The sequence below is a fragment of the Anas acuta genome, chromosome 11 (genome assembly GCF_963932015.1).
Source record: "Anas acuta chromosome 11, bAnaAcu1.1, whole genome shotgun sequence".
NCBI classification, from domain to species: Eukaryota; Metazoa; Chordata; class Aves; order Anseriformes; family Anatidae; genus Anas; species Anas acuta.
The window spans coordinates 15,908,265-15,933,131 of NC_088989.1; the positions used below are offsets into that span (position 1 = coordinate 15,908,265).

General features: G+C 51.4%; 1 protein-coding gene across 3 annotated transcripts in view; it reads right to left on the reverse strand.

The window, feature by feature from the left end:
* The window catches only part of RNF123 (ring finger protein 123), a 46,255-nt gene extending 21,941 nt beyond the window's left edge, over positions 1–24,314 (reverse strand). The window contains exons 1-28 of one of the 3 annotated variants that reach the window (XM_068695066.1): positions 24,085–24,314; positions 23,071–23,210; positions 22,464–22,542; positions 19,898–19,977; positions 19,326–19,423; positions 18,342–18,396; positions 17,927–18,012; positions 17,162–17,248; positions 16,583–16,650; positions 15,722–15,847; positions 14,897–15,011; positions 13,997–14,101; positions 13,740–13,865; positions 13,004–13,096; positions 12,734–12,807; positions 12,133–12,250; positions 11,817–11,916; positions 11,397–11,458; positions 10,440–10,511; positions 9,636–9,756; positions 8,839–8,940; positions 7,200–7,306; positions 6,602–6,800; positions 5,922–6,067; positions 5,655–5,738; positions 4,736–4,843; positions 1,889–2,066; positions 808–882 (exon numbers count right to left, since the gene is read on the reverse strand). In XM_068695066.1, the coding sequence (XP_068551167.1) occupies positions 808–882; positions 1,889–2,066; positions 4,736–4,843; positions 5,655–5,738; positions 5,922–6,067; positions 6,602–6,800; positions 7,200–7,306; positions 8,839–8,940; positions 9,636–9,756; positions 10,440–10,511; positions 11,397–11,458; positions 11,817–11,916; positions 12,133–12,250; positions 12,734–12,807; positions 13,004–13,096; positions 13,740–13,865; positions 13,997–14,101; positions 14,897–15,011; positions 15,722–15,847; positions 16,583–16,650; positions 17,162–17,248; positions 17,927–18,012; positions 18,342–18,396; positions 19,326–19,423; positions 19,898–19,977; positions 22,464–22,542; positions 23,071–23,152 (2,746 nt within the window). In that variant the 5' untranslated portion in view covers positions 23,153–23,210; positions 24,085–24,314. The other 2 variants (XM_068695064.1, XM_068695065.1) reach the window with 2 other exon arrangements.
* Between the last annotated feature and the right edge of the window lie 553 nt (positions 24,315–24,867).

Genomic DNA, 24,867 nt, shown 5'->3' on the forward strand with positions numbered 1-24,867 from the left:
GGAAGCAGGGTAAACACACCTTTAGAAGTGGCTACTGAGTTAGGAAGAGTTTAGAGCAGTACGAGCCTAGACCTGTGTCCCAAACTGGTTTCCATGCAGCTGGAACTAGACATGTTGGATCATTCGGTCTACAGGATCCCCACAGGTATCATAAAGGGTCATACACTCAAGGACCTTCACAGAGGACACGCTGAGCTGATGAAGGAAAAACACTGAAGTCTTTCTCCAGAAGCAGTGGTTTCCCTACAGACTTAACCAAGATGAGCATCAAGCTGAACAGGGCATCTTGGTTTGGCAGTAAACCCAGTCCACTCAGCAGGATGCTGGGTTTCTCCAGCAGCCCAAGTCATGCCCCAAACACAGAGAACTAAAGGCAGAAGCACACATGGAGAGATCAGCATTTTAGTACAAATTTGTGTTCCTCACGTTAACAAAAGCTCATAGCGCACTGGGGATGCCTGTTTACAGCCCATCTCTATCTGCATCTGCTCGCCTACTCCTACTTCAGCTCAGGAAAAACAGACTCACCATCCTTGTGCCCTGGCAGCTAAGAAGAAATCCCAGACTCAGTGTGCAAGTAGCTGGGACATGAGTCCTGCTCTCACAGGGGTATCCCAGGTCATGTATCTAACCCTGATATAAGCAGGACGTGCTGGAAAAGGGCAGAGTCCAGACCCTCTTTGTATGTGGAGGTATAGAGCACTCTGTGAGCTCAGCAGATAGATCCCAACACGAATCTGCTGAGCCACCAGCAGAGGAACCAGTCAGGGCTGCACCGTGTCACCCCAAAGAAGAAGAGAGCTTTACCTGTGCCCACAATCCTCGAGTCAGCAAAGTGCTTGGCCAGGATGGCAGCGAGGCGCATCAGAGTCTCTTCATAGCCTGCAACGAGGAGGGAGAAGGGGTCACGCAACAGCGCAATGGGCAGCCCTGTGGCCAGCTTTCCCGTGGGCACAGGACAGGCCCCAGGATTCATTCCTGCTGCAGCTACCTCTGCAGTTTTGTTGTGTATCTAGCTATCAAAACAAACAGGTGGGAAAACACGGGTCTACAACACAGCCTCCCACCTCAGCGTTCAGAGTCTAAAGCAGTTACTCCGAGGAAGATAAAACCATGCTACTCGGATGGCAAGAGAGAGAGGCTTAATGCAGAAGGGGCTAAGCAACACAACCAGCACCCGGTATCTATGCAGAGAAGCCACATCCAGACTGCAGGCCCTAAAGAAATCTGCTACTGCTTAATTATTCTGCTCCCTGAACAGCAGGTACAGCTCTCACTTAATGGATGTGAACACTTTAACTATGTCTTGTTGGCTGGAACGGCAGGTCTTCCTGCCTTTGCAGGCTCTGGAAAGCACAGAACAATTTTGCTACGAACCACTGGGGTCCCATAGCCAGGAAAAGCACAGAACACGCACAGAGGGAATCCACCTAAACAAAGATGGTTGGCACGAATTGGGTGGTCATCTCTATATCCCACTCCCATGGAGATTTCAAAACAGTCCCAATTTCTGCACTTGTGGCACGTCTCCCCCCACGCAGCAACCAGCAGCCAGTATGTGTTGTCAGGGCAGTGACATCCTCCAGCATCCCAACCCATTCTTGATGGCTCCTTGGATATGAAATCCATAGCTGCCAGTGATTTTCACTACAGCCAACACCATGACAGCTTCGGGCAAAGCAGGGACTCCCTGCCTGAAGCTCAGCAGTAGGAACCTACTCAAGGAACAGCACTCAGGACTTGTTCCACATCGTATAGACAACATAAAGTGAAGGACGTCACAACCAGCAGAGGACACAGATGGGATGCCCTTGTATTTCATCACAAGGATGTGGCTTTATTTAGATTTTATCAGGCCAGAATTAGCAAGGACTCTCTATCCCCTTACCTGGAAGCTCCTCCATGCTATTGACAGGGCTGAAGTAGTTCTTGAGTGCACTGTAGCTGTTCATAGCCACGCTGAGGTAGAACTCTGGCATGAAAGCAAAAAGCGAGCCTGTCCTGTCGCCGTGCTTGATGGTGCGGATGCACACTCGCAGCAGCCAGTAGATATCCTGCATCTTCTCCTGACCAGAGAGAGCACAGCAATCCCCAGTCAGTTCTGAGCAGCTTCTCTTTGGAAAAACACAGCAGTCAGCACAATGCCCAGGCCCTACAAACATCTCTGTGTCTGAGGTGTTCCTCAGATGGCTGCTCCAAGTTCATTAACCAGGTCTGTGCTGTTGGAGCTTCTCATAGAGCCACAGAAGTGCCAGAGGAAGGAACAATCAGGGATCCCTACACCAACCTCAGACTCAGAGCACAGTTAGCACTAGTGTGAGACCAGAGCAGCAGTGGCTTTGTCTCGCTGAGCATTGCAGCCCCCCGGGAACTGCTCCTTGGTGGGAGCTATCTGCCCACACAGGCCTGATGGCAAAAAAAGGCACACTAATTTTAATTCCAAGTACAGTGGCTGAAGGAAGGCAGGCACTTGCATTCCCAGCATAAATCTGCTGGAACAAAAGCTCATCTTTTGTAGGAACTAACAAACAGGAACTGGCAGAAAGCTCACACCAACTCAGATCCCTGCAATAGGCGGCCACTGCCTTTTGGATTCTGTGCCAGCCATTCCTGAGCAATACTGGCTTCTTGCTTCTCTAGCAAAGCTCTGGGGGTCCTAGATCAAACCCAGGAAATGTAAGGACATCTACATAACTTTAAGCTATAAAAATCAGTACTAACAAAGACATAGGAAGAGGAAATGCTACTTCGTAGCCACGAAATACCATAAGCAATAGCAATTTGCAGATAAACAGAGAGAAGAGAGTTACACTTCTAATAAAAAAAAATAAATCAGAAGATAAGTGATTTCATTTGCTTAGGGGCTTTTCTAAAGTATGCCACTGCCATCTTTGGGAGACTTACATGGGTTTCTTCTGCAAATTACACCAAACTAGTATAAATCAAATAAATTGAATAAAAGACATCTTTATCTCAACACTGACACACACTTCAGCTCAACTGTTGCTTTCAGGATAAAGAACAATTGTGCAGACAACATTAAGGCAAAGAAGGCTGCATTTGATTTTATAAAGACTTGATAACCTAAAAACATCATCTTAGGTATTGCCAAGGTAGAAGAATGCCTACGCCAAGAGGAGAGAGATAGTCACCCACAGTGTGACAGATAAATAGTGTCATAACAAAATAAGATGGTGTTGTCTACTTTAAAACTAAGAATGTTTTGGTCTTCCATTCGGTTAACCTCGAACCCCTCAGCTCAGAATAAACTAGTAACTAATTCCCCAAAGGAGCAGCCTCTCCCATGCTTGACACCTCAGCACAGAGCAGGACTTCACCTCTAGACAGAGAGCAGGATCAGTCTCTTTCTGTTCGAGAGCCCCACTCACAGGGATACGTCCCTCTGCAGCATGCAGGTCCTGTGGAGGCTGGAGCCCACTGGGGGCACATCTCCACTGGGAAACGCCTGTGCCAGCTGTGAGGGGCAGCCCTCGAGGTGCAGGCAGTACGGACAGGCCCCTCCATGCAGCCACACTCCTCTCCAGAGCAAGCTCACTCAGCTCCTGGCACACATTTCCCAACCCAGCTAGTGACCTGCCTTCCCTGCAGACCAAGCAGGTTGAGGCAGAAGCACGAGCAGATGCTGCTGATAAATCCAGAAGAGTGACAAACCCGCACTCCCCACGTTTAATAGGACAACAGATCATCTGGAGACACGAACAATCATGGTGTGACTGATATGCACACCAGTAACGCCCCCCAGCGTTTCAAGAGGAGCCCAGGAAGAAAGGTGTATTTTCTGGCAAGCGTGGCCTATGCTAATGCAGCTGGAGAGCTCCTGCAGTGCCGCACTGTGTCTTGAGATCCTGTTCTGGGCGTGAAGGAGAGGACAAGTAACGAGCTTGAGTCAGATCAGCCACTGCTCCTGCCACTGCAGCTCTGCCAGACATGTTCGTAGGAGCCACTGTTCTTCCACTCCCTGTTTACATCCTGAGACACATGCTGCTACTGCATGTTGAGAGAAATGTGTCCTCTTCCCCAGCACAAAAAAAAAAAAAAAAACACACCAAAAAACGTACAAACACAGATGGGGCAAGGCAATGTGCAAAGGAAGACAGGAAGAGGAGATCTGCGGAGTGTAAGAGCACAAACTGCTCATGAGAAAACAGTCCAGAGACCTTACCCCAGAAGACGGTGAATGCAAAGAAGAAAGAACAACCTGTGCAAACAGTCAGTGGGTTACTGAATGTACAAAGCCCTCTCTCCCCATAGGAACCAAGTGAAGAAGGGGAGAACACCTGAGCAGAAAAGCCTAACACTTGGATCCTGCAGATTGCAGGAAGAGCCTTAGTGAGAGCTCCCTGTGATACACAGCACAGCTCAGGGAAATGCTTCGCAGTAGCCTCTGTCCTCTAGGCACTCCCCAGGAACTGGACGGGGCATTTGACCTGAACCCTTCTGTCTGCAGAGACCTGGCTTCCCGAGGGAAAGCCTACAGCACCACCCAAAGCTCGGAACAGATCGGGACATGTCCTGACAAACACTTAGGGCCCAAAGCTGGGACAGGAGGGGGTCCAGGCCTCGGAAGGAGGCTCTTCATGCACATGAAGGTAGAAACAAGCCTCACAGATCAGCATTGCTCCAGCACCAGCAAAAACGTCACGTGTGACACCACAAATACAGAGACATGCGCTCTTGGTATCTTCTGAGCTGCCCACATTGCACTCCTGCCCACCTTTGAATAGATGGTGACATTTATCCAAGCCAGGCGACGACTCAGGTGATTGAGTTTCTCAGAGAAGACCTTTTGGCTCTTCAGCAGCTCCTCATGGATGTCTCTCCTCTGAAAAAGAGTACAGAAATACAGATATCACTTCCACTCATATTATCCTTTTTCAGAGCTGGACAAACAACACAGAAGCGAATAAGACCTTGGGCCTAGCTAGGGAGTATTAACAGGAAAGGAAGGGGTCAGCAGCCTTTCTGCAGAAGGAGTGGGAACCAGTGCTATAAAAAGCACCTACTGGCCGCAGCTGCAGCCCACAAGGCCTGATGCAGACACTGGTCCAGTGTGCAGAGTGGCTTTAGGGTCAACTGCTGTCAGAGATACTTTTTTAATGCATCATCAGATACATTCAGTCTCTGACAGCTGGAACAGGACATAAGTCCAGCACAGCAGGGTATTTCCTCTTTTTTTTTTTTTTTTTTTTGATTTTTCTTCTGGACCTTTCATTGTGCTTGTGAATGACAGATGTAAGGAATAGCCCCAGCAGCCCAAGCAGAAGTGGTGTGGCTGGAGATTGGAGAGTTTCCTCTGAACAGGAAACCTTTCCAAACCATAAATCACAGTCCTGGGGTACCCCCACATTCCCACCCCAGGAGACTGGCTCCAAGCTGCCTGCAGCACACAGAGGTTTGCAAGTTGCCACAGACTGTCTGGGAGAAGCCGAAGCAATTACTTCAGTGCCTCTGTTCCTTGAGGCAGTGGTACAATGGGTTGGCACAGCATGAAACGTGGCTGCCAGCTCCAGGCATGGGTTACTACCCCAATGAGACGTTGCTCCAAGGCTGGAAATCAGGCATTGTGCTTCATGCTTTTTGCCAGGTACTGAGGAGCTACCAGAGAATGAAGCTAGGAGTCCAGAGACACTTACCCTCTTTGGGCAGCGGCTGATTTTTTCCTCTGTGTCTTTCAGTGCCATGGCATACTCATTCACATCATCTGACACACCAACCATCTGAAAAACAAGCAGATTCCAACAATAAATGAGGGTATTTTTTCCTCCAGATACACAAGCATGCAATCAGATCCCCCATGGGGGTTGGGAGGACACAGTCACTAAGCAAGCAGAAAACAGAGAGTCAGGGTAGAAACAATGGAGGTTGGGAGAATGGATGCCTGCAAAGCATGTGTCACTTACCTTCCCGAGCTGCTGGTGGACGCTGAGGTTGTACATCATCACTATCCCATCCAGGATTTCCAGGAGGGAGTTCTCTGTGATGGGCTGGTCTGGCTCCTCTGGGGGTCTCCCCAGTAAGAGACCCTCATTTCCATGGGTGCCTTCAACTGCAATCCGCCCCCAGGACAGGAGAGAAGTTCTCAGCAAGACATTTTGGCACCTCAGCTTCTGCCTGCACCTCTCCCAAGTCAGCAGCCAAAGCTCTGCTGTTCATCTAAAACACATTCTTCCTTCCCATCCCGTGTGATTCACCAGTCACACAAACATACCGGCCCCATCTCACTGCCTGCACCGGGCTGACCTGGCAGACCCGCTCAGACAGACCCAGGCTGTGCTTCAGAGACCTGCCTGGTCCCACCCCAACAACAACCGTGCTGCCTCCGCACTACGTCCCCACAAAGTCTCACTGCCCTTGCAGAAGCCAAGGCAGCATCTCTTTGCACGGAGTGACACCATCAACAGCGTCACGTGCAGGACAGCCAAGTGGCTGACTGCGGACTTGTGGGTCTCAGCATGGCCTGGAAACGGGAAGGAGCAATGCTGGAAGCAATTAGGTTGCTTTATTCTTGAGAGTACTGGGAGCTGAAGATGCCCTTCTCCCAGGGACCAGCTGGGCCACGCTACCATGCAGCAGTACTCACTGTCCTCCTCCGTACGCTGCTCCACGCTCAGCGTGCGCACTTTGACCTTCTCGAGGGTGCCCAGCGGGCGCCGCGGGTTCATCAGGCTGACAGCCGCCGTGCTGAGGAAACGGTTGGCGCGGCCCAGGGTGGGCGAGCTGAGCCAGCCAGGTCTGGCAAGAGCTCCACCGATGGCCAAGGCGGCGGAGGGACGCTGGGACTGAGAAGAAATTAAGGGAGGAACAGTTCCGGCTGTTAGGGCACGTGCCAGGCACAAGCAGCAGATGTGCACAGCAAGAAGCTGTGTCTACAGCTGCCTTGCACCCCTTCAAATGCAAGTGTCAAGAGCTGCCATTGAAGAGAGGGGACACACTTGGGTCTGTGAGGAGTCAGAATGTGGAGAAGAGAAAATTTTACTGCTCAGACTTGGGGCATCCAGGACCTTGCTGATCTACGGCAGCTCCCGTGCATGCTTAGCTGTTCACCTGATCGCTCACGGGCTGCTTACAGTCCCAGCCCAGACACTGCTTCTCTCGAAAGCAAAGCTCTAGTAGCTAGAGGCTAAGCTTGCTGCCCCAGCACCAGGGGCCCCACTGATGAATCGCAGTACGTGGCTCACCTGTGCTGCTGATGTCGCTGATTCCTCATCTTCATCAAGATCATCCATAGTCACTGACTGCAGTTCTGCAGGGTCAATCAAGACATTGGCTTTTGCAGCCAGGTCATCTGCACAAAGCACACCAGAGCAGCTGTGAATGCACGAGTTACCTGTCACAGCCCTAGGCTCATCTTTTCCTGCTTCTCAGCAGCAGAGAAGCAGCCGGTGAAGCTGGGCGCTGCATCAGAACAAGCTCACTGTCCCCCTTATGTGGCAGAGATCTGCCCTTGCTAACAGAACAAAGACCAAGCAGCTCACCCAGAACGCATTTCTGTTCCTGTTCCTACCAGCAGCAAACAGAATAACTGAGGAACCAGGAGACAACTGCTGGGGACAAACTGGAGTAGCACAGAGAGGGGAACTCAGGGCCTGAGACCATCTGATAAGCCTCCAACTCTTCAACACTGCCCCGTTGTATGTCCCCAATTTGGGGGACTGCAGGTCCCCCAAAGCCCAGAGGAAGGCTGCTCTGATGGAGAGGGACTCTTTGTCACAGAGTGTATTGATAGGACAAGGAGTAATGGCTTTAAACTAGAAGAGGGTAGGTTTAGATTAGATATAGGGAAGAAATTCTTCACTCTGAGGGTGGTGAGGCACTGGAACGGGCTGCCCAGAGAAGTTGTGGATGCTCCATCCCTTGCAGTGCCCAAGGCCAGGCTGGATGGGGCTGGGGGCAGCCTGGTCTAGTGGGAGGTGTCCCTGCCCATGGCTGAAAGGTTGCAATTAGATGATGTTTAAGGTCCCTTCCAACCCAAACCATTCTCTGATTCTGTGATAGCTACGCTGTACAAAGCCTGAACATTGTGTCTTCTAGTCCACAGCCACAGGTTTAAAGCTGTCCAGGAAGGACACGGGGCTGCTCCGTGTTGGAGTGTTACAGCAAGGAGCATGCAGACATTTTCACCCCCAGCAGAGCCACGCTGACGGGCAGCGCCCTGACAGCTCCCAGCCCTTGGCTGGGGAGCAGCAAGAGCACTACCCCTGCGGGTGTTCCCAGACCATCCCCCTTTCCTCCACCAGCCAAAGGCTGAAGCAAGATCCCCGAAGCACTGCTCGACTTGGATGCCCAGTCCCACCGCTGCAGGCCTCACGTGCCACTACAGCTGCAGCAGGGGGGGCTGGAGCTGCTGACGTGCCAGGGCAAACCACCGTAGAGCTAACCCCCGTCCTACAGGCAGCCTGTCTGGCTTTGCCCCTGGGCAGGCTGGGGGTGCTCTGACACAGATACAGTGCTCAGCTCCTCTCCATTATGCCCATCACACACCATAAGTCTGGGGAAAGGAATAAAAGTGCAGCAAGAGAAAAATCAGGATATCAGATTAGAAAAAAGTTTGCAACTGAACATTCAGGCCAAAGCACGCAATTAGGAAAAGATGACAAATTAGTGCCCCAGTCAGGGATGTAAAGCTGTAAACTTAAAGGACACTCCACACCAGACAGATGCTGCCTTCTCTAGAGTAACTTGCATCTCATTAAAGCTCAAGTCTCCTTTCTTTCCATTTAATCACAATTAATTATTCACAGCTCCCTCCCTGGGATGTCTCTTGGGTGAACTTCAGCCAGGACCTGGGGTGAAGGTATTGGAAGCGAGAGCACTTACCTTTCAGGGTCTTCTTGAGATGAGACAGGAGACCTCCAAGTCGCTGAAGGTCAAAATAATCCACCTTCCCGTTATAGAAAAGCTGGGGAGGGACATACGCCTCTAAAGCAGAGAAGGAGATTTGTTTGTCTCATCAGTCCCATGCACAGGACCCACACACACACCAGCACACACGGGTAAACCCTAAGACAGACCCCAGGGCCCAGCCTGAAGCCACGCTGAGTGACAACTTGTGTTCCTATAAGAACACAAGCCATTGAGGCAGAGGCAACTTCCAGCATGAAGCAAGTATGAGATTTGCACAGAAACAAGAGCAAGTGATGGTCATTGACAACAAGCCTCCCAGCCACAGGCACTGGGGAAAATTGGATCCTTGGAAAACTCGGCAGCTTTCCACCCAGCTACTCCATCTCAGACACTGAGTCCCACGGGTTCTGTAAGGCACTTATTGAAAGGATAAGCCAAAAGCAAGAAAAGGGACAGGCAAAGCTGGGTTCAAGAGTGGAAAAACAACTGGCATTGACTTGGTTTCCCCAAAATCCCACAGTCTCAGAACCAAGAAAACAGACAAATATCTTTCTCTATACTTGAGCTACTGGACCACTGAGCTACCCTCCTACAGACCCGTACTCAATACTGGACTCTGCTCCAGAGCATACAGGATGAACTAGCAAATACAGGTGATACTCTGCAATTCTCAAAGGAATTATCCAGAACTGGTCAAGGTATTAAGTGGAATACATGTAGATCTGCATTCAACACAGAAGCATCCTCAAAGCTTCTCCACCAGACCTTACCATCACTGCTCAGTGCAGCAGGGGTCTTCGCCTTGTGGCCATCCCAGAAGAAACGCAGGGCAGCAATAAGCCGGTGCAGGAAGCACACCATGTACTCTGGCGGGCACAGCACAGTCAAGTTCTAGGGCAACAAGGAGAGTTGAGCCATTAGGGCAGGTGTGAAAGTGCATCTCAGTCCCAGTGGCCACGTGGGACAGGCAGAAGAAACCTGTTCTCGTGCACCAGTTTTCAAAGAGCACCTTTAGTTTTCCAGTTTTCAAAGAGCACCATCCAGCACTGGGATGGAGCTCAGCACTGATGGCAGGCAGCAGCTTCCACCTCTAAAGTCCTCGGCCCCAAAATAAGCTGGGCTGATAGAGGAGGATGTATACCACCTGCTCCACCACTAAAGGAGGGCTGCTCTTTAACACAGTGAGGCAGATGAGGAAAGGGTTGATTCTAAAGCTGCAGGCTGACAGCCTGACCCAGAGCTGGAAGGCCAGTCCTCATCCAGGCAGGGAAGAGGATGCCAAAGCCAGCAGGCCAACTGTGGCAGAGCACACCACAGCTGCACTTGAGAGATTTTAGCAGGATATTCAACTCACACCCAAGGATCTCCTTCCACCTGAATCACTACACAGGACTTGGTTAAGTTAAGCTCCCTGGTTTCTAGCCTCAGATTTTCTCCCTCCTCCCCACACTGCCATATCTAGATCTCAGTTGCTCATCTGCTAGAAGCAGCCCAGCCAAAAGGGTAAGAACACCCACCCTTGAGGAGCCAGCTCTCACAGTGAGGCTTGCAGTAAGGCTGGTCCTCCAACTTACCCCTCTGTTGCTAGCATTTTCCTGAAGAAACTTGCGGAATTTGTTTAGGAAGATGTATCTGGAGGCTTCTCCCTGGCAGGAGGAAAAGGAGATGGTGAACTCACATGGAAAGGCGTTAACTGTCCACCTCCAGAATCTGTTTGCCTCAAATCACACTTGCCCAGGGGTGCATTCAGGCTTCAGGCACTTAAAGCAGAGGGGCACCGTATTTTTTTCCATATTAATTAGGCAACCCCCCAGTGTAACTCTACATCGACACGCATCCAGAAACCCCACAAAAAGGTCTGAGCCTAGAGTGATGCCTGAGTACTGGTGGGGCCTGAAGGTACTGAGAACAGAGCAGCTCCCAGTATCTGCCTGGGAGCTACACTCCGTGGCGGAGAGCACCTGACCCAGTCTCCACCAACACTGGAGCAGCCACGAGTATCTCACAGGCCACTGCTATGCAGTGCTGAGTTTTCTGAGGCCTGTACCAGGACAACCACAGCCAATAGATATTCAGCTTTACCCAGATGAGCACTCTCCACCTGCTCCATAGAGGCACGCGCTCACATAGCTGATGTTCCATTTCTCTCTGGAATTATTATTAATTGTCAGAGTAGAATGAATTGCAGTCAGATTGTGACTGCTTAGTTCAACAGAGACCCAAGGCTGGCCTAGATGCAGCTCATACAACCAGTTAACACTGGCAAAGCACCTGATACCCCTTTAAACAGAGTCCGAAGTCTCAGTTTATGCAATTCAGCCTGCCTTAATGGATCGGTTACAGAACTACTTCTGAGGACTGTCAGATGAACTTCTGTACAGACATTGTGATGTGTTAGCCAGCGCACAACTCCCAGAACTGCTTCTGGCCCCAGAGCTGGCACTCAAACTCTAACAGAAAGTGCAAAAATCTGTACCTTACAAGTCCTGGGATGTGGAGATACGGTAGCAAAAGATCCACAGAGTGCTTACCCCTCCTCTGTCTTTGTTGTTCAGTAGCAACTTCAGAATCTGAACCTGGAGACCTTCCACCACTAGAAGAGGGACACAACAGTCTGCTGTCAGACAACAAAAACTGGAGAACTACCACCCACCCATACAACCCCAACTGCAGCACCCTGTCACCAGGAGAAAGGCCACCTCCCTAGCACAGGCCGCCCAGGAAGAACCAGCATCAGCAGAATGTTAGTCCCATCACTGTGAGAATTTTCTCCTTCTCCACCTAGCAATAAATCCATCCCCAGCTGATGGGGATGTCTCTAAAGGGGACAGCCACTAAAGGGAGTTCTGGCTTGCTCACATCCCCTGGTGAGATGCTGTAGCTCGTGGATCGGTCCCTCTGGCTGCACACAAGGTATGGGGTCTTGGCAGTTTCCCTCTTTCCTCACAAACCTTCGATGCGTTTCTTGAGCCGCTGGCAGCCTCTTTCATACGCCCGCCGCCTCAGCCTTTCCTCAGCACTCTCCTCCTTCACATCCTTACTCTCCTTGCCCTGGTTGGGGGACAGACCCTGATTAAGAAGAGAGCACTGCACAAGGAAAAGTGTCTTGTCAAAGGAGGAACAGAAGCTCACTGAGACAATGTACCAGTGCATGACAGCACCTAGCAGCATGCCTAAACCACCAACGTTAACACAGTTGGAAACACGGGGCCAGCAAATGATGGGTACAGCAGGCCACCAAATTCCTTTCAGTCTCCTTTTACTCACCTCCTTGGTGAAGCGGTTTGGCCACCACGTGGTGGGAATGAGCTCTTGCAAACCAGCCTCCTCCACGCGAAGCGGGCTCTTGATGTAGAAGAACACGACCGAGCGGAGCACATCAAAGCTGCGGCAACGTTAAAGCAAGCACAGCAGCTACATCAGAGAAGGGGCAGGGCGCGTTCCCTGAGCCATAGTGAGAGACCCCTCTCCAACAACCACTCAAAGCTCCACAAAATCCAGAGCCCCCTTCTCCTGGGAGAAGCCCCATGCAGTTATCGCAGAGGCTGCCCAAATGCTACAATGGCAGCTGGACTGCTCAGAAGGTTGATTTTGCTCTACAGACACCAGAGAGGTTGGTCAGGTAGAAATAAAGTCCTGTGTGTTAGTGATATGGATGTGACCTTCCCTCGTGGCACTGTTTCCCCCTCCTCAAAGCAGAACTTTGCAGAGAATGGTGTCAGGCAGACAGAGGAGACCTGAGCAATCAGAAATGAACTCCCAAAGATGGAGTGGCTTCTGCCTCTCAGGACCTGCAGATCCCTGCAGTCTCCTTGGCTGTGTTATTGAGGACAGGGAAGATGAATGCTAGAGGAGGCACAAAGGATACAGAACATTGCTGAGTAGATATTTCCTGGATTTCTCGTGCTTCAAGACTGCAATGGTGAGCCGGAGGTAGTGAATCTACAGAAACAGAAGAAACGAAACTGACTCCATCTACAGAAGAGGACACAACTCTCTAAGAGGTACAATGGGACAGAATTGTCATCTCTAAATCAAACAACTGCAGATTATCCAAAACATCAGGTACCCCTGGACAAGGGGACATAATAGAAGCCGCCTAGTCACAAATTCCTGGGGGTCGAGAAGTACAACTTACCTGCAAACCCAGGTCTGGGATGATGGGAGAAAACCTGTAAGCCCGCAGCAGTGACATCAGCAGCTGCTTGAGGCACTCGTGCACTTCATACTCCTGAGAAAATAAGAAACACGTTGAACAGCAACAGCAAGGTGTCAGGAGCAGCAACAGGTCTCCGAGTATGGCTTTGGAAGGATGCAGCATTCACTTCTGCACTGAAAACATAGGTGCTTGGAACCCAGAGCGTCTGTTCCCCTGACTCAGCAGGGGAGTCTGAGCAGTGGCTGGTGCCATGACTTTGCTGCAGGGAGAGAAGCAGCTGAACTAGTAAAGCCAACCCAGCAGATGTCTACAAGAAGCCAAAGTCCCAGGTCCCATTTGGCTGGGGTAAGTCACCCACACCCACGTCCCCCAAACCTACCCAACACACAGTGTTGACAGCACCAACCCCGAAAGGAAAGACAAGTTACTCTGGTGTAAATGTGATGATGGAGGAGCTGCTCTGTTGAGCCCCACCAGCAGCCAGCTCACAGGGTAAGAGCTGTCTCTTCTACAAACTCAGCAGCCCCACTGGGGCATTTGGCTTCATTTGGTGAGCCAGACAACCTCAGGGAAGCGATGGCCTACTGCAAAAACAGGAATCTGATCACCAGAAAGGGAAAGAAGCTGATCACTACCGGTATTTTTGGGTGAAGTTTCCTGTGCTCAGCACCTCCAATGGCCTCCCTGGGGATGAACCAATGCCCTAGCAACTCACCTCCATGAGAAGCCACATCAGATCCAGCAGCTGCTGAATAAGGGGATGGGCCTCCACTGCCCCTCCTCGCTCCAGGATGCTCAACAGGAAGGTCATGAGCACATCTTCCACCAGGTACACCTTGCACTGCAGACAGACAGGCAGGTCAACAGCCCTCCAGGGCAGAGTCATTCCCCAGCAAAGGCCAGGGCCCAATTCACCACCCCTTGCAAGCACCAGGTACCTATAGAAACTTGCAATGAGCAGTCAGAACTCACCATGAGAGGGGAGAAATAATTGAAGATGTGGGCTAATGTGATCAACACTGTGGGTTCTCCCTGCAACTGCCACATGGATGTGTCCTTCTCCACCAGCTTCCCCTCCTGCAATGCCAAACCCAGAAAAACACACAGCTTGGAGCTAGCCCAGTCCACCCTGCACCAATGACTCAATGAACTGGGGGCCTGGAGTAGCCACTGTTTGCTACCCCACACCTCATTGGGCTAGAAAGCTTGAATGTGGCAAATGAGGGTGGCAAGGCATCTGGGACCATGCCTCTGGAGGGGTGTAGTTCAGATCAGTAATGTACACGCAGCCTGACAATCTGTTTTTCCAGAACATGGTTTGAGTGAGTGTGACTACTTGTAAATGGGAATCCCTGCAGAAGACCTCAACTAGTAAGCCAGGCCTCCAGGCAAGCTGAGATCAGAGCAGAGGGCATTCCCTGTCCTGTGTGCAGAAACAGATCATCTCTTACCCTAGAGGAAAAAATGTTTTCTAGTGAACACTGGTATAGCCAGAACAGTTCTCGAAGAAAACCTGCCTTGAGAACTTGACTGCATTGTGGCACCAGGACATCAGGAAAACGCGTGGGATATGAACAAGTTTCTTTCAAGGCTGCAATATCACATCCATCAGTTCTGACCCCAACAAACATCACCCCTTGGAAGAAAACTTCTTAGGACTGAGAACAAAGCCCAATACGATTTAACTTTAGCCTCAGGGTGGAACTATTAGGAATCCCACTCTACAAGTCCAGAGATGTGCATGCCCCATGCAAAAGCAAGCAGGTGTTTAGACTCATAGGTGTATGGAAACATCTGTGCTACCAGCAGGTACAAAGGAGTGCAGAACCATGTTTCCTGGCCCCACAGACCTGCTCAGGAACCTTAGCCTACCGTCACATCGATCCCGATATGGATCACGTTCTTCAGGTAGCCTAAAAGCCTGCGAGCCTTCACGAGGTCTGCGACAGGAGGGTCTTGCAAGGGGTGGTAGCCTTCCACTGGATACGTAGGCAAGTGTTAAGGTGCAATCTGATCCTTTCAGGACTTCTTTTGTTTGTGCAAAGAAAATAGTGTCTCTCTATTTTACTTTATATCCATGCATGCCTTAGTCACAGTTCAAATGAAATAAATAGATGATAAGCCACAGGATCTTTTCCCCAATTTGCCCATACTGCAACCACCAAGGATTTCCCTAAATGCTGTGTCCTCATCAGAAAGACCACCAGGAGCCTCCATGACAGTTGTCAACAGGCACGTCCAGGACTGCTCTGACAAGGGCTGCAGGTCTCAGCTTCTGCACAGACACTGCAGGCAATGCTCCTACCACGTCAGAGGTCCTGCATGGCTGAGAGGTGGAACAGACCCGAAGCCAACAGGCTCAGAAGCACAAATGCATGAGGGTTTCCAGACCTGGAGAGTGAGACCTTTGCAGGAGCTGAGTGCCTGGGATCCGGCATCACGCAGCTGCAGCATGAGCTACTGAATGAGAGCTCAAAGCAAACCTCATTTCAGCAATTGCTGGCACCAGAAAAGGTGACTGCGTGCCTTGCAGTTGTGCACTGAGAGATGGCTGCTTCTCTCCTTGATTCTGCTCTGAGCAAAAGCACCAAGAAAAAGTGAACTGCACTCAGGTACGTATATTCTATAGCCTCAAAGGGTGGTCTCAGGACAGGTTCATCTCCCTTTAGACATCCTCTTCCCACACCCAAAGGATATCGAAGTGGACGGCTTCCAAAGTTAAAAGCAACAGACTCTTTGAACGAGAGACTGATAGCAGGGAAGTATGCCATTCCAGCACCTCTTGTGATGTTATCAAAAGCAGTTCCCAGAGATATGCCATTCCTGAAAGAAGAAAAACCAACAAAACTTGAGCCACAGTAGGTTTTTGTGGTCAGCTGGACAACCCAGGTATCGGCATTCCCCTCCCAGAGCCCTGCCAACATGGACACATCAGTCCTTGCTTGGCAGACATGCAAACCCCACAGTTTTGCTGAGCATGTGCCCTGGGAAGCACAGCAGAATTCCCATTTTCATATAACAGCATGGGGAGGCATTAGAGTCTGCACAATACAAAAAGCCCCACTCAGCACCAAGGGCAACCTAAATCCTTACTAGATATCTGACTGGCACGTGACATTTTTGGCCTCATCCATTTGATGTTGGTGGAAAGAAAAGGAGAATGGTCTCAGTCTATTCCTGAAAGACAGCAGAAGCCGTCTCCCTGTGAGTCTAGAGCAGGCAGGGTCTACACTGGCCACAAAAGCAGTCAGTGGGGCTCAGCCAGCTGTGGTATGAAGCATCACAGCACATGCCTTCCCTTCCAAAATCCTAGGAAACTTCATATAGACTTAGGAGGTGCTTGGGCACCTTCTTGCCAGCTGCTCCCACCTGAACTTTGGAGGCTCAGAAGTCCATTTAGATGGCTTCTGAACACAAAGCAGAGAAGCAGAGGCTGGAACTGCTGAGGAACTTAAAGGAGAGAGGGTAGAAAGGACTCAGCAACCTGCTGAGCAGTGCCAAAGCACGTATACGACACACAGCCACCTGCAAAACAAGGAACGGTACGAAGATGCTTACAGGCAGAAAGCAATGGTGCCCTCATCGAGGTCTATCAGACAGCTGACGATGTCTCCTGCCGCCCAAGACTGCAGTAGAAGGAGAAGAAAGATGTTAGACATATATCCAGGGTGTTCTCACACCAGAAGACAGACTTTAACCCAATCAATCCCTTGTGATTCAGGGTTGCAGGAGAGACAGCTCCTTCTGACAGCAGCTCACGTGGCATTTTCAGACACTGCTGGAAGCCGCTCATAAGCTTCTGGCTAGGATCTTTTTCCCCTTCCAGCACTAGGGATGTGCATGGGATCAGACTTATGCCAACACTGCTTCATCCTCTGATGGGCTACAAAGAACCAGAGCCTTCCAGACACCACCAGCATCACTATGCTGGAGATCAGTCTGCTGGGGCTGCTAAAAGAAAGCACCTACGTGGCACGCCCAGCACCTCCCAAGTACCAATCAGTGCTGGCACAAAGCCTTCCCAAGAGCACACTGAAGCAGGGAGCACAGCCCAAGGGCATTTCACAGAGCCCATAAGAAGCCAGGGAGCAGAAGGAGATGTCTGCTTCTCTGCCTTCCTGGGAGGACAGTACTCACCTTGCCATAGTTGGTAGTGGTCACGTTCCATTTGCGCACCCTGTTGCCGTCATATGCATATGAATCTGGTGTATCTCCAACTCCTTCCTGCACCAAGTACAAAAGAGATTCAGACCAGACCAAGCAGAGAGGATCCCCTTCCTTGCAAGAGCAGCTTCAAGGGGGAGACTGGCAGACAGGGAGAGCAGCTGACAGCACACATGCTCTGCCTGGACAGAGTGAATCCAATGACCTGTGTGATCTTTGGTTCGGACATATATTATATGTGACTTTGGGGTCAGAAGAAGGGTACTGCTACATGACACTGCCAAAACAGCCCCTCAGGATGCCTGTCACCTCCCCTCTCATGCAGTGTGGAGTGGCAGGTTAGTGAAACTCCACAGCTGGCACACCTTCCTAGCATCAAGCATCCCACCCAGCGCCTGACGAGAGCTGGCCTGGGCCTGCCTCCCCTGGGCGAAAAAGATCTGTAGTACTGGCTGCTGCGGGCCTTCCTGAGAGACAGCAGCCAGCACGGCAGAGCCATGCACGCTCTGGAGAACCTGCCAGCTGAACAGCAACACATCCATGCAGAGGCAACACAGCCAGTGCACAAGCCTTTCGCTCTACACACCACTCCGGGAACAGAGGACAGAAGGAGAGTTGAGAAAAGATCTGTTAACCACAGATTTGGCATTTCTAATGACCTCAGCACCAGTGCAATGCTCCATGCTGACCTAAAATGTGGTGGAGTAACAGAGCAGGTGGGTGCAGCAGTTACAGTACCTCCTGATTAAATCTGCAGTTGAGAGTACACCAGCCAATCTGCATGAGCCCCTGGGAAGAGATGAGCACCTCGTAAATCCATTTCCCTGAAAGAAAATGATAACACACACAGTAAGTCCATGCTGCTTGACCCATTGTTAGAGAAGCAAAACCTGATACTGCTCCCACAGAAGAGAATCTGGACACTCAGAGGACCTCTGCAACATCCCTGGCATTTCCCTCCCAATTCTTCACTAGGGTACCACGCAATCCTCCATCCTGACTTCCTGGAGAAGCCAGTGGATGAACCGGGGAAGACAGTGCTCAAGATCTAGAACAGCAACATATTCAAAATTTCCTGAGCTACCTAGCTGTGCAACCCTCCACACACTCTTGCTGGGACCTTTCTCCAAGCATCACCCACTTATCTGCTTACCTTTATACACGCACGTCGTGGCCCTGATCGAGCCAAAGTTACTGTGGCCAATCACCTGGACCAACAAACAAAAGAGATTTTAAAGTTAGGCAAAAAGGCCTGAAAACCAGAGTGTGATGAAGAACTACTCATGGATCATAGTGTGGGGAAGAGACGTGACATATTCCCCATCCCTGCAGCTGTACCCAGAGCCAACAGGCCCAAGGGAACCATCCAGCATCCTCCCCACAGCTCATCTGGACTTGACAAACCCCAGGGACACATGCAGCACGGCAGCAGTACAAGGGACACGTGGTTTCCAGTGAATTGTGCCAGGCATACAAAGGTGGCCTTTATGTAGGAAAGACATCTGAATCCTAGACAAACAGCAAGCGGAGACAAGGGGCAGCCCCCGGCTACACCGAGGAAAGAGGGAACGAGCCCAGGAGCAAGGGTTGTGTGTGCTCAGTGCCAGTATGAAAGGAGTGGAGAAATGACTGAAGGAGGAAAGGATTCAGTTCCAGTGGATTCTTACAGCTGATTTTCTGTCCAAGGAACATCAGCTAAGGAAACAGAAGGGAGCTAATGGAAACAAAGGAGAAAGGAAGCAGCCAGTGCAGCAGCAAGGCCTGGCTTCAGCCTCAGCCTCTCACCACTGTTACAGAAGACTAGAAGGAAGGAAGGAAGAGGTAGTCACTGGAGGGAGGGACAGGAAAGCTGGCTGCTGTCACCAACTCTGCTTAGCCAAGCTCTTCAGTGAGCCCCTGGGCCAGAAAACACTTCCCCTTCCTCACAGCTCCACTCAGAGCTTGCTGTGTCTTAGGGGTACCGCTAGACCTTTTCTCAGGAGAGTTCATGTATTTCCTCCAGGATCCCTCAGCTTTCTGGGCAGACTCCATTCAAAAACATACCATACAGCCAGTGACAGGGATCTGCCATGAAGAACAAACTGAGTGCTTTTGGTCTCACAAACCCATTTCCTGCTGCAGCCAGCATCACACTCACCCCAAGTAAGTCATCATCAACCAGCAGGAGCCCCTCAAAACCGCTCGTGTGGTCCAACACTACAGTAGAGGGACCGAGCCGGCCCTCTGCTCCCTGATCTGAAACAAGAATTGCAGAAAACCTGTTAGGTTTTAGCAGCACACCCAGTGAGTGCCACCTGCAAGACTACCACAACACTTCAATTCTGCTGCAGCAGCAGCAGACTCAAACAGCGTTATCCATGTTAGCCCATGAGAACTTCAGGAAAGAAGACACCCGCGATTTAAAAAGAAGCTTGCACAGCAACACTCAAGGTCTGAGCTATGCAGCAGTCAGGTGATATGTAAAACCTTCCACGTCACCTGAAAATTTTACTTTGGCAGAGTTCAAAGGCCAAACTAAACTCTGAGCCAAATGTTTGGCCAACACGTCACAGAACTGAAGCCAGGCAGGATTTAAAGGGACAATAAATTAGAGCACAGGAGGGCAGAAGAACGCTTACGCAAGGAACTGTTTTGCATGGCACAACTTGTTCTCCCAATTAAGCAGCACAAGCAGAAGCACAAATTGCACAGACACGTTGTGTCTCCTACCTCGACTGTCTTCAGGGCCATTCTCCTCTGCTAGCAACCGGTCCAGGTGTTCCTGTAGGTTCTGGAACGTCAGGTGCTTTCTAGGGAATCAACACACACAGAAGCTCTTCAGAAAACTCTGTCTTCAGGTTTGAAAGGCTTTCAGTCCAGACAGTGAACCAGGAAGTTCTGTTGATCTGTTTCTTGCCACGAATCTGAGGAATTTGCTGACCAGCATGTTGGTGCCGTGAATGAACCAAGGACCAAACACAGCACGAACAAGCAAAGTAGTTAACAAAGGATCTTAAAGACTTCAGTCTGCTCAAGAGGATCTTGCCAGCATGCATTATCAGTGCCTACAGACTGGGACTGCTGCGGTCAGCATCATACGGATGCAGCCTAAGTCAGGATTAGTTCTTTTCCCAAGTACTTCATAATACAAAGCAAAACAGAAGACTGTACCAGCGGACGAAGCAGTTCAAACAAAGGTCAGGCTAGCCCAGCATCCTCCCTCTGACAACAGCAGAAACCATGGTGTCTTCAAACCTTTTGTACTGACTAGACATCTCACACCCCCTCACTCCAGGCTACCGCTTTAGATACCTTCCTCACAGCAGCCTCCCCCAGTTCTTTCATTTCAAGGCTAGCTTACTTAGCAGTTCATCATACAGGAGCCATTCGACTTCTGGCTGTTGCTCTTAGCCTTCCTCAAAACTTCTGCAGTTCCAGGATACCCTTTTTGGAACCACATGTTGATCAAAAAGAGCATGAAGCACTAATTCATTCAGTGACATAATAGTTTTCCTTATCTTTCATCCTTTTGTTAACAACCCCTTGCTTCCTATTAGCTTTTTCTGACTTTCTTCTTGTTTTATTCCCTACCCAGTCTCACTCACGTGCAGAAGTCAGCTAATGACCCATCATTTTATGCTCAAAGGTGGGGCTGTTCCCCTTTCACTACATCCCTTTGCATTTCCCTACAGCGACTTTCAATGACTTCACTATCTAGTCACTGTCTCACAACCACCCTATGTTTACATTGCTCTAAATAGCTTCGTAACAGCAGCACTTTGCCATTTCATGCTCTTTCCCTTTCAAAGCCTCTCAAGGTTGCACAGAACAACATTAGTCATACTGAAGGTCTTTTTGGGACCAACAGAATTTCCCTTTTCTGTGAGAGTCACTGGTTATTCCTGTCCCTGTTCCCATTTCCCAAATCTTCTGTGGAACAACCTTCTCACTTCCCTGGGACTAGGATTTACATGTAGGACCTCCCTAAGACTGTGGTAAGAGACATTTTGAAAAATCTGATGGATGTGAAGATGCACAGAAGTGGAAATGAAGAAGCAGCTTTGGTTGGCATGACAGAGAGTGGCTTCAGCAAAGCAGCTTCATCAGCAGCTAGCATGGAGAAGATCTGGAGAGAGGCCAGAAAAGCATGAGACAGCTACGGAGAGGTCTGCTATGAGCTCCACGGAGGAACAGAAATGTCCAAAGACAACATACCATACCATAACAGTTGCTCTCATGTGGCAAATGGTATTTTCAAGACCTATTTGACTGCTACTGGGCTTTCTACCAAATAGCCAAGTCCAGGGAGAAGGGTGGAAGGAAGCTAAAAAACAGAGACCAGGCAAACAAACTGCCAGTTCTAAGCTTTCAAGTCGTTCATCACCAGGCAAAGAAATTAGAAGTACAGAAAACCAAAACGCCTGAGCAGATGGAATATTCCAAGGCACACTGACAGGAGAGCTTCTGGCAAAATAACATAACCCACTTTGCCTCCCCCCACAATAGCCTTAGCTCACTAAGTGTATAGAGGGCCAAGAGCTATTTTTAGAAGCTCTGAGCTCACATCTGAGCTGGCATCACTAAATATAGCCCGTGGAATGTGAGCCCAGCCACTCTGCAGCACCGCCAGCCAGCAGCAGCTTCACACCTGCCTCACTCTGCAACACCTGTACCTGCCCTGAGCTCCTCTGACTTGCCTCTGGCAAAGGAGCTAAATGCAAAGGAAGTGTTTCTCATCCAAAGCTATGAGTTGGTGGGCTACAAGGTGAAGGAGATCTGAAAACAAGCAGAAGAAAACAGACACTGCACAGCAACTCTGTTTCCATTCCTTTGGAGGCTCCTAATGAGGAAAGCACCAACAGTTCCTCAGCCTGAGAAACGTACAGTCTCCCATCTATCAGTAACAACCTTGCATTTAGTTTACAGGGCACTGATGACCTTGCTTGCATTACTGCGCGTAAAACCTGTGCATCCTGCACTGCTTTACAACCAGAGGGAGAACAGGAACAATAAGACGAACACCTACTTGCCCACCTACTTCAGAACTACTGCTTAGTGATCTTGTAAGCGGGGTTGTGCATGCAGAACTTTCTGAAGCATTCTTCCTGTCAAGCCCTTCAGTTTAAAAAAGCCATTAAAGGACAAGAGCCTGCAGTCATTCCTCTACCACGGTGCTGATATGCTTTTAAGAAAGATCACTGCGTGGCACTAAAAGATCTTTCCTTGCACCGCAGTGTGGCATTTCTGGGGACTGGTAGGGCATTGCTTGCCATCTGGTGAATGAGAAGTCCAGTACCTGTACGCAGCTGCGGGCTGGTTCCCATCAGCACTGGTAAAGACGCGATGCAGGTAGTCATTCAGCAGCCTGCTGTTCACTATCCCTTGTGAAAAAGGAGAGAAAAGTTAAGCTCAAGGAGTCAGGAGGTACACTCAAACCATTCATTTCAGGTACAAGCAAAACATTGATAACTACAAGAAAACAAGAAAAGCTGTGGGTGCCACGCAGCCCTCAAATACCAGCCTTGCGGTCTCACAAGCCGGACTGTGCTGGGGTGGCCGGTGCCAGAGCCAATGACTGCCCGGCAGTATCATCATTGCCGAGGAAAGCATTAATCCGAGAACCCGAGAGGCCGTCTGCCCTGCAAGGGGAACTCCCAGAGTCCGATGGGACAAAGACAGGCAGCACCACATCCTCCAGCACCGCGACACGAGTTTCTGCTGGAGTCCCTCATTCTGCCCTCCCAAAATCTCGCCTCTGCTCAGGGACTCGCTCGCTTTCTGCCCCACCACGCCTCTCTCAGCACGGCCACTGCCACTGGCAGGCCGGCGATCTCAAGGGAGACGAGGGGCGCTCGCCCCGTTCCACAGCAGTCCTGCTTGTGCGAGGCGTGTCCAGCCCGTACCTGCGACCTTGGACTTCTCCGGCTCAGTGCTCAGCCTGTAGTTCTTCCTCGAGAGAGCAGGCCCAGCACCTCGCGATGTCATTCTTCACAAGCACCGGTGCCAGAGCAGACATAAGACAGGCAGACGCCTAGACCCAAACCTGCTGGGGAGGACGCTGCCGTTAAACTTCTCCCTTTCTTGCAGGCTCACGAGCCTGGCCTGAACAACCCGGATAAGCCGAAGCCAAGTCCTTGTGCTAACGGCAAGGCCACACAAGAGCCCAAAGCCAGCTGCCAGCCCTGCTCTCACCTGTCCCACCTGCCCAATGACCCAACAGCTTCCCAAGCAGACGGATCAGCCCCGCAGACACAGCGTTAAGCCGTGCTCCAGCCCCACCACACAGACCCCATGACAGCGAAAGGCACGGGCAGAACTCAGAGCCCACTGCCATGTGCCAGGACAAGGAGAATTCATCCAAGCCGCTGTTCTGCCCAGCTGACAATTACTGCCCTCTCCTGCTTCTGATAACCCACGCAGCTGACCGTCACCGGGAGGCACATTCATCAGGCTTTGTGGCACAAAGCACCGAAAGACACAAGGGGAGCAGCGACCGGGGGAATCAAACAGTTGGTGCCCGCCTCGTACAGGGCACAAAACGAGGCGGGACGAGGAAAGCCCGGCAGCTTGCCCAGTGACTGGCCGAGCGGGACTGACCAAGTGACTGCCCCGAGGGGCCGGAGGGGATGCACAGCAGCCCCTCTGCTCCCCGATGGCAGAGTTTCAGCGCACAGACACAGCGCCGGCCCCAGCCGGGCCGCCCGGCTCACAGCCCGGGCACAAGGAGCGGCCCGGGCCGGCCGGCTCCCACGGGAGGCGCCGCGGGGCAGCCCCGCACCCGCCCCCCGGCCCCGAGCCCCGCTGCGCCCCCCGCTCCCTCCCCAGCTCCGTCCCCCTCCGGGGGGGGCGCAGCCGGTGCCGCACCGCCGGGGGCAGCTGCCGGTAGCGGGGCCCAGGCCCGGCGGCCCCGCACTCACCGCCGGCCCGGCCGTGCCGCCGCCGCCGCGCTACGGCGAGCCGCGAGGGCCATGGCGGGCGGGCGGGCGCGTTGCCGGGAGACGGGCGGAGGCGCCGGGCAGGGCCGCGGCCTGGGCCCGCCGCTCCCCGGGGCTGTCCCGGGGCTGCTCCGGGCCCCTCGGGGCTGCTCCCGGCCCGGCAGGAGGCCGCCCGCAGCCCCGCGTCCCCGGGGCCGTCGGAGCCCGAGTGTGAGGCGACGGGAGGGTCCCGCCCGGGGGAGCCCGGGGGGAGCAGTGGGAGCAGGGGAGAGGCTTTGTTTGCTGCGGGTCGCCTCTGGGCACCGCTAATAAAGGCTGTCCTTCCTAAGCGAGACCGAGTTATTCCAAAATTCCTAGCAGAAAGGCAGGTCCATAGCCATCGGCGCAGCAGCAGCGATCGGTAATAGCAGCCCTCAATCGCAGCACTGTGTATTTGTGTTTTGATACCACATGCTGCTGAGAACTAATCCCTAGTGAAGCAGCAAATAAGCTTGGGGGTGAGTAATTAAATGCTCGCCTCTATACGAGTATCATTAAAATAGCAGCAGCACGGTGCCCACTGAACGGCTCCCAGAAGTGGGGCTTTGAAAGCACTCCGGGAAGGGGGGCCCTGCGGTGGGCAATGGACAGAGTCTCTCTCCGAAGTTGAATCGCATCGTGGGGTCTGCAGTCAGCCTGGCATCCCCGCTGAGGGTGCAATAACTCAACTAGGAGATCCTGTAGAAAAGTTCATTCCGGGGAACTTCTCCCAAGAGGAGGCTCCAT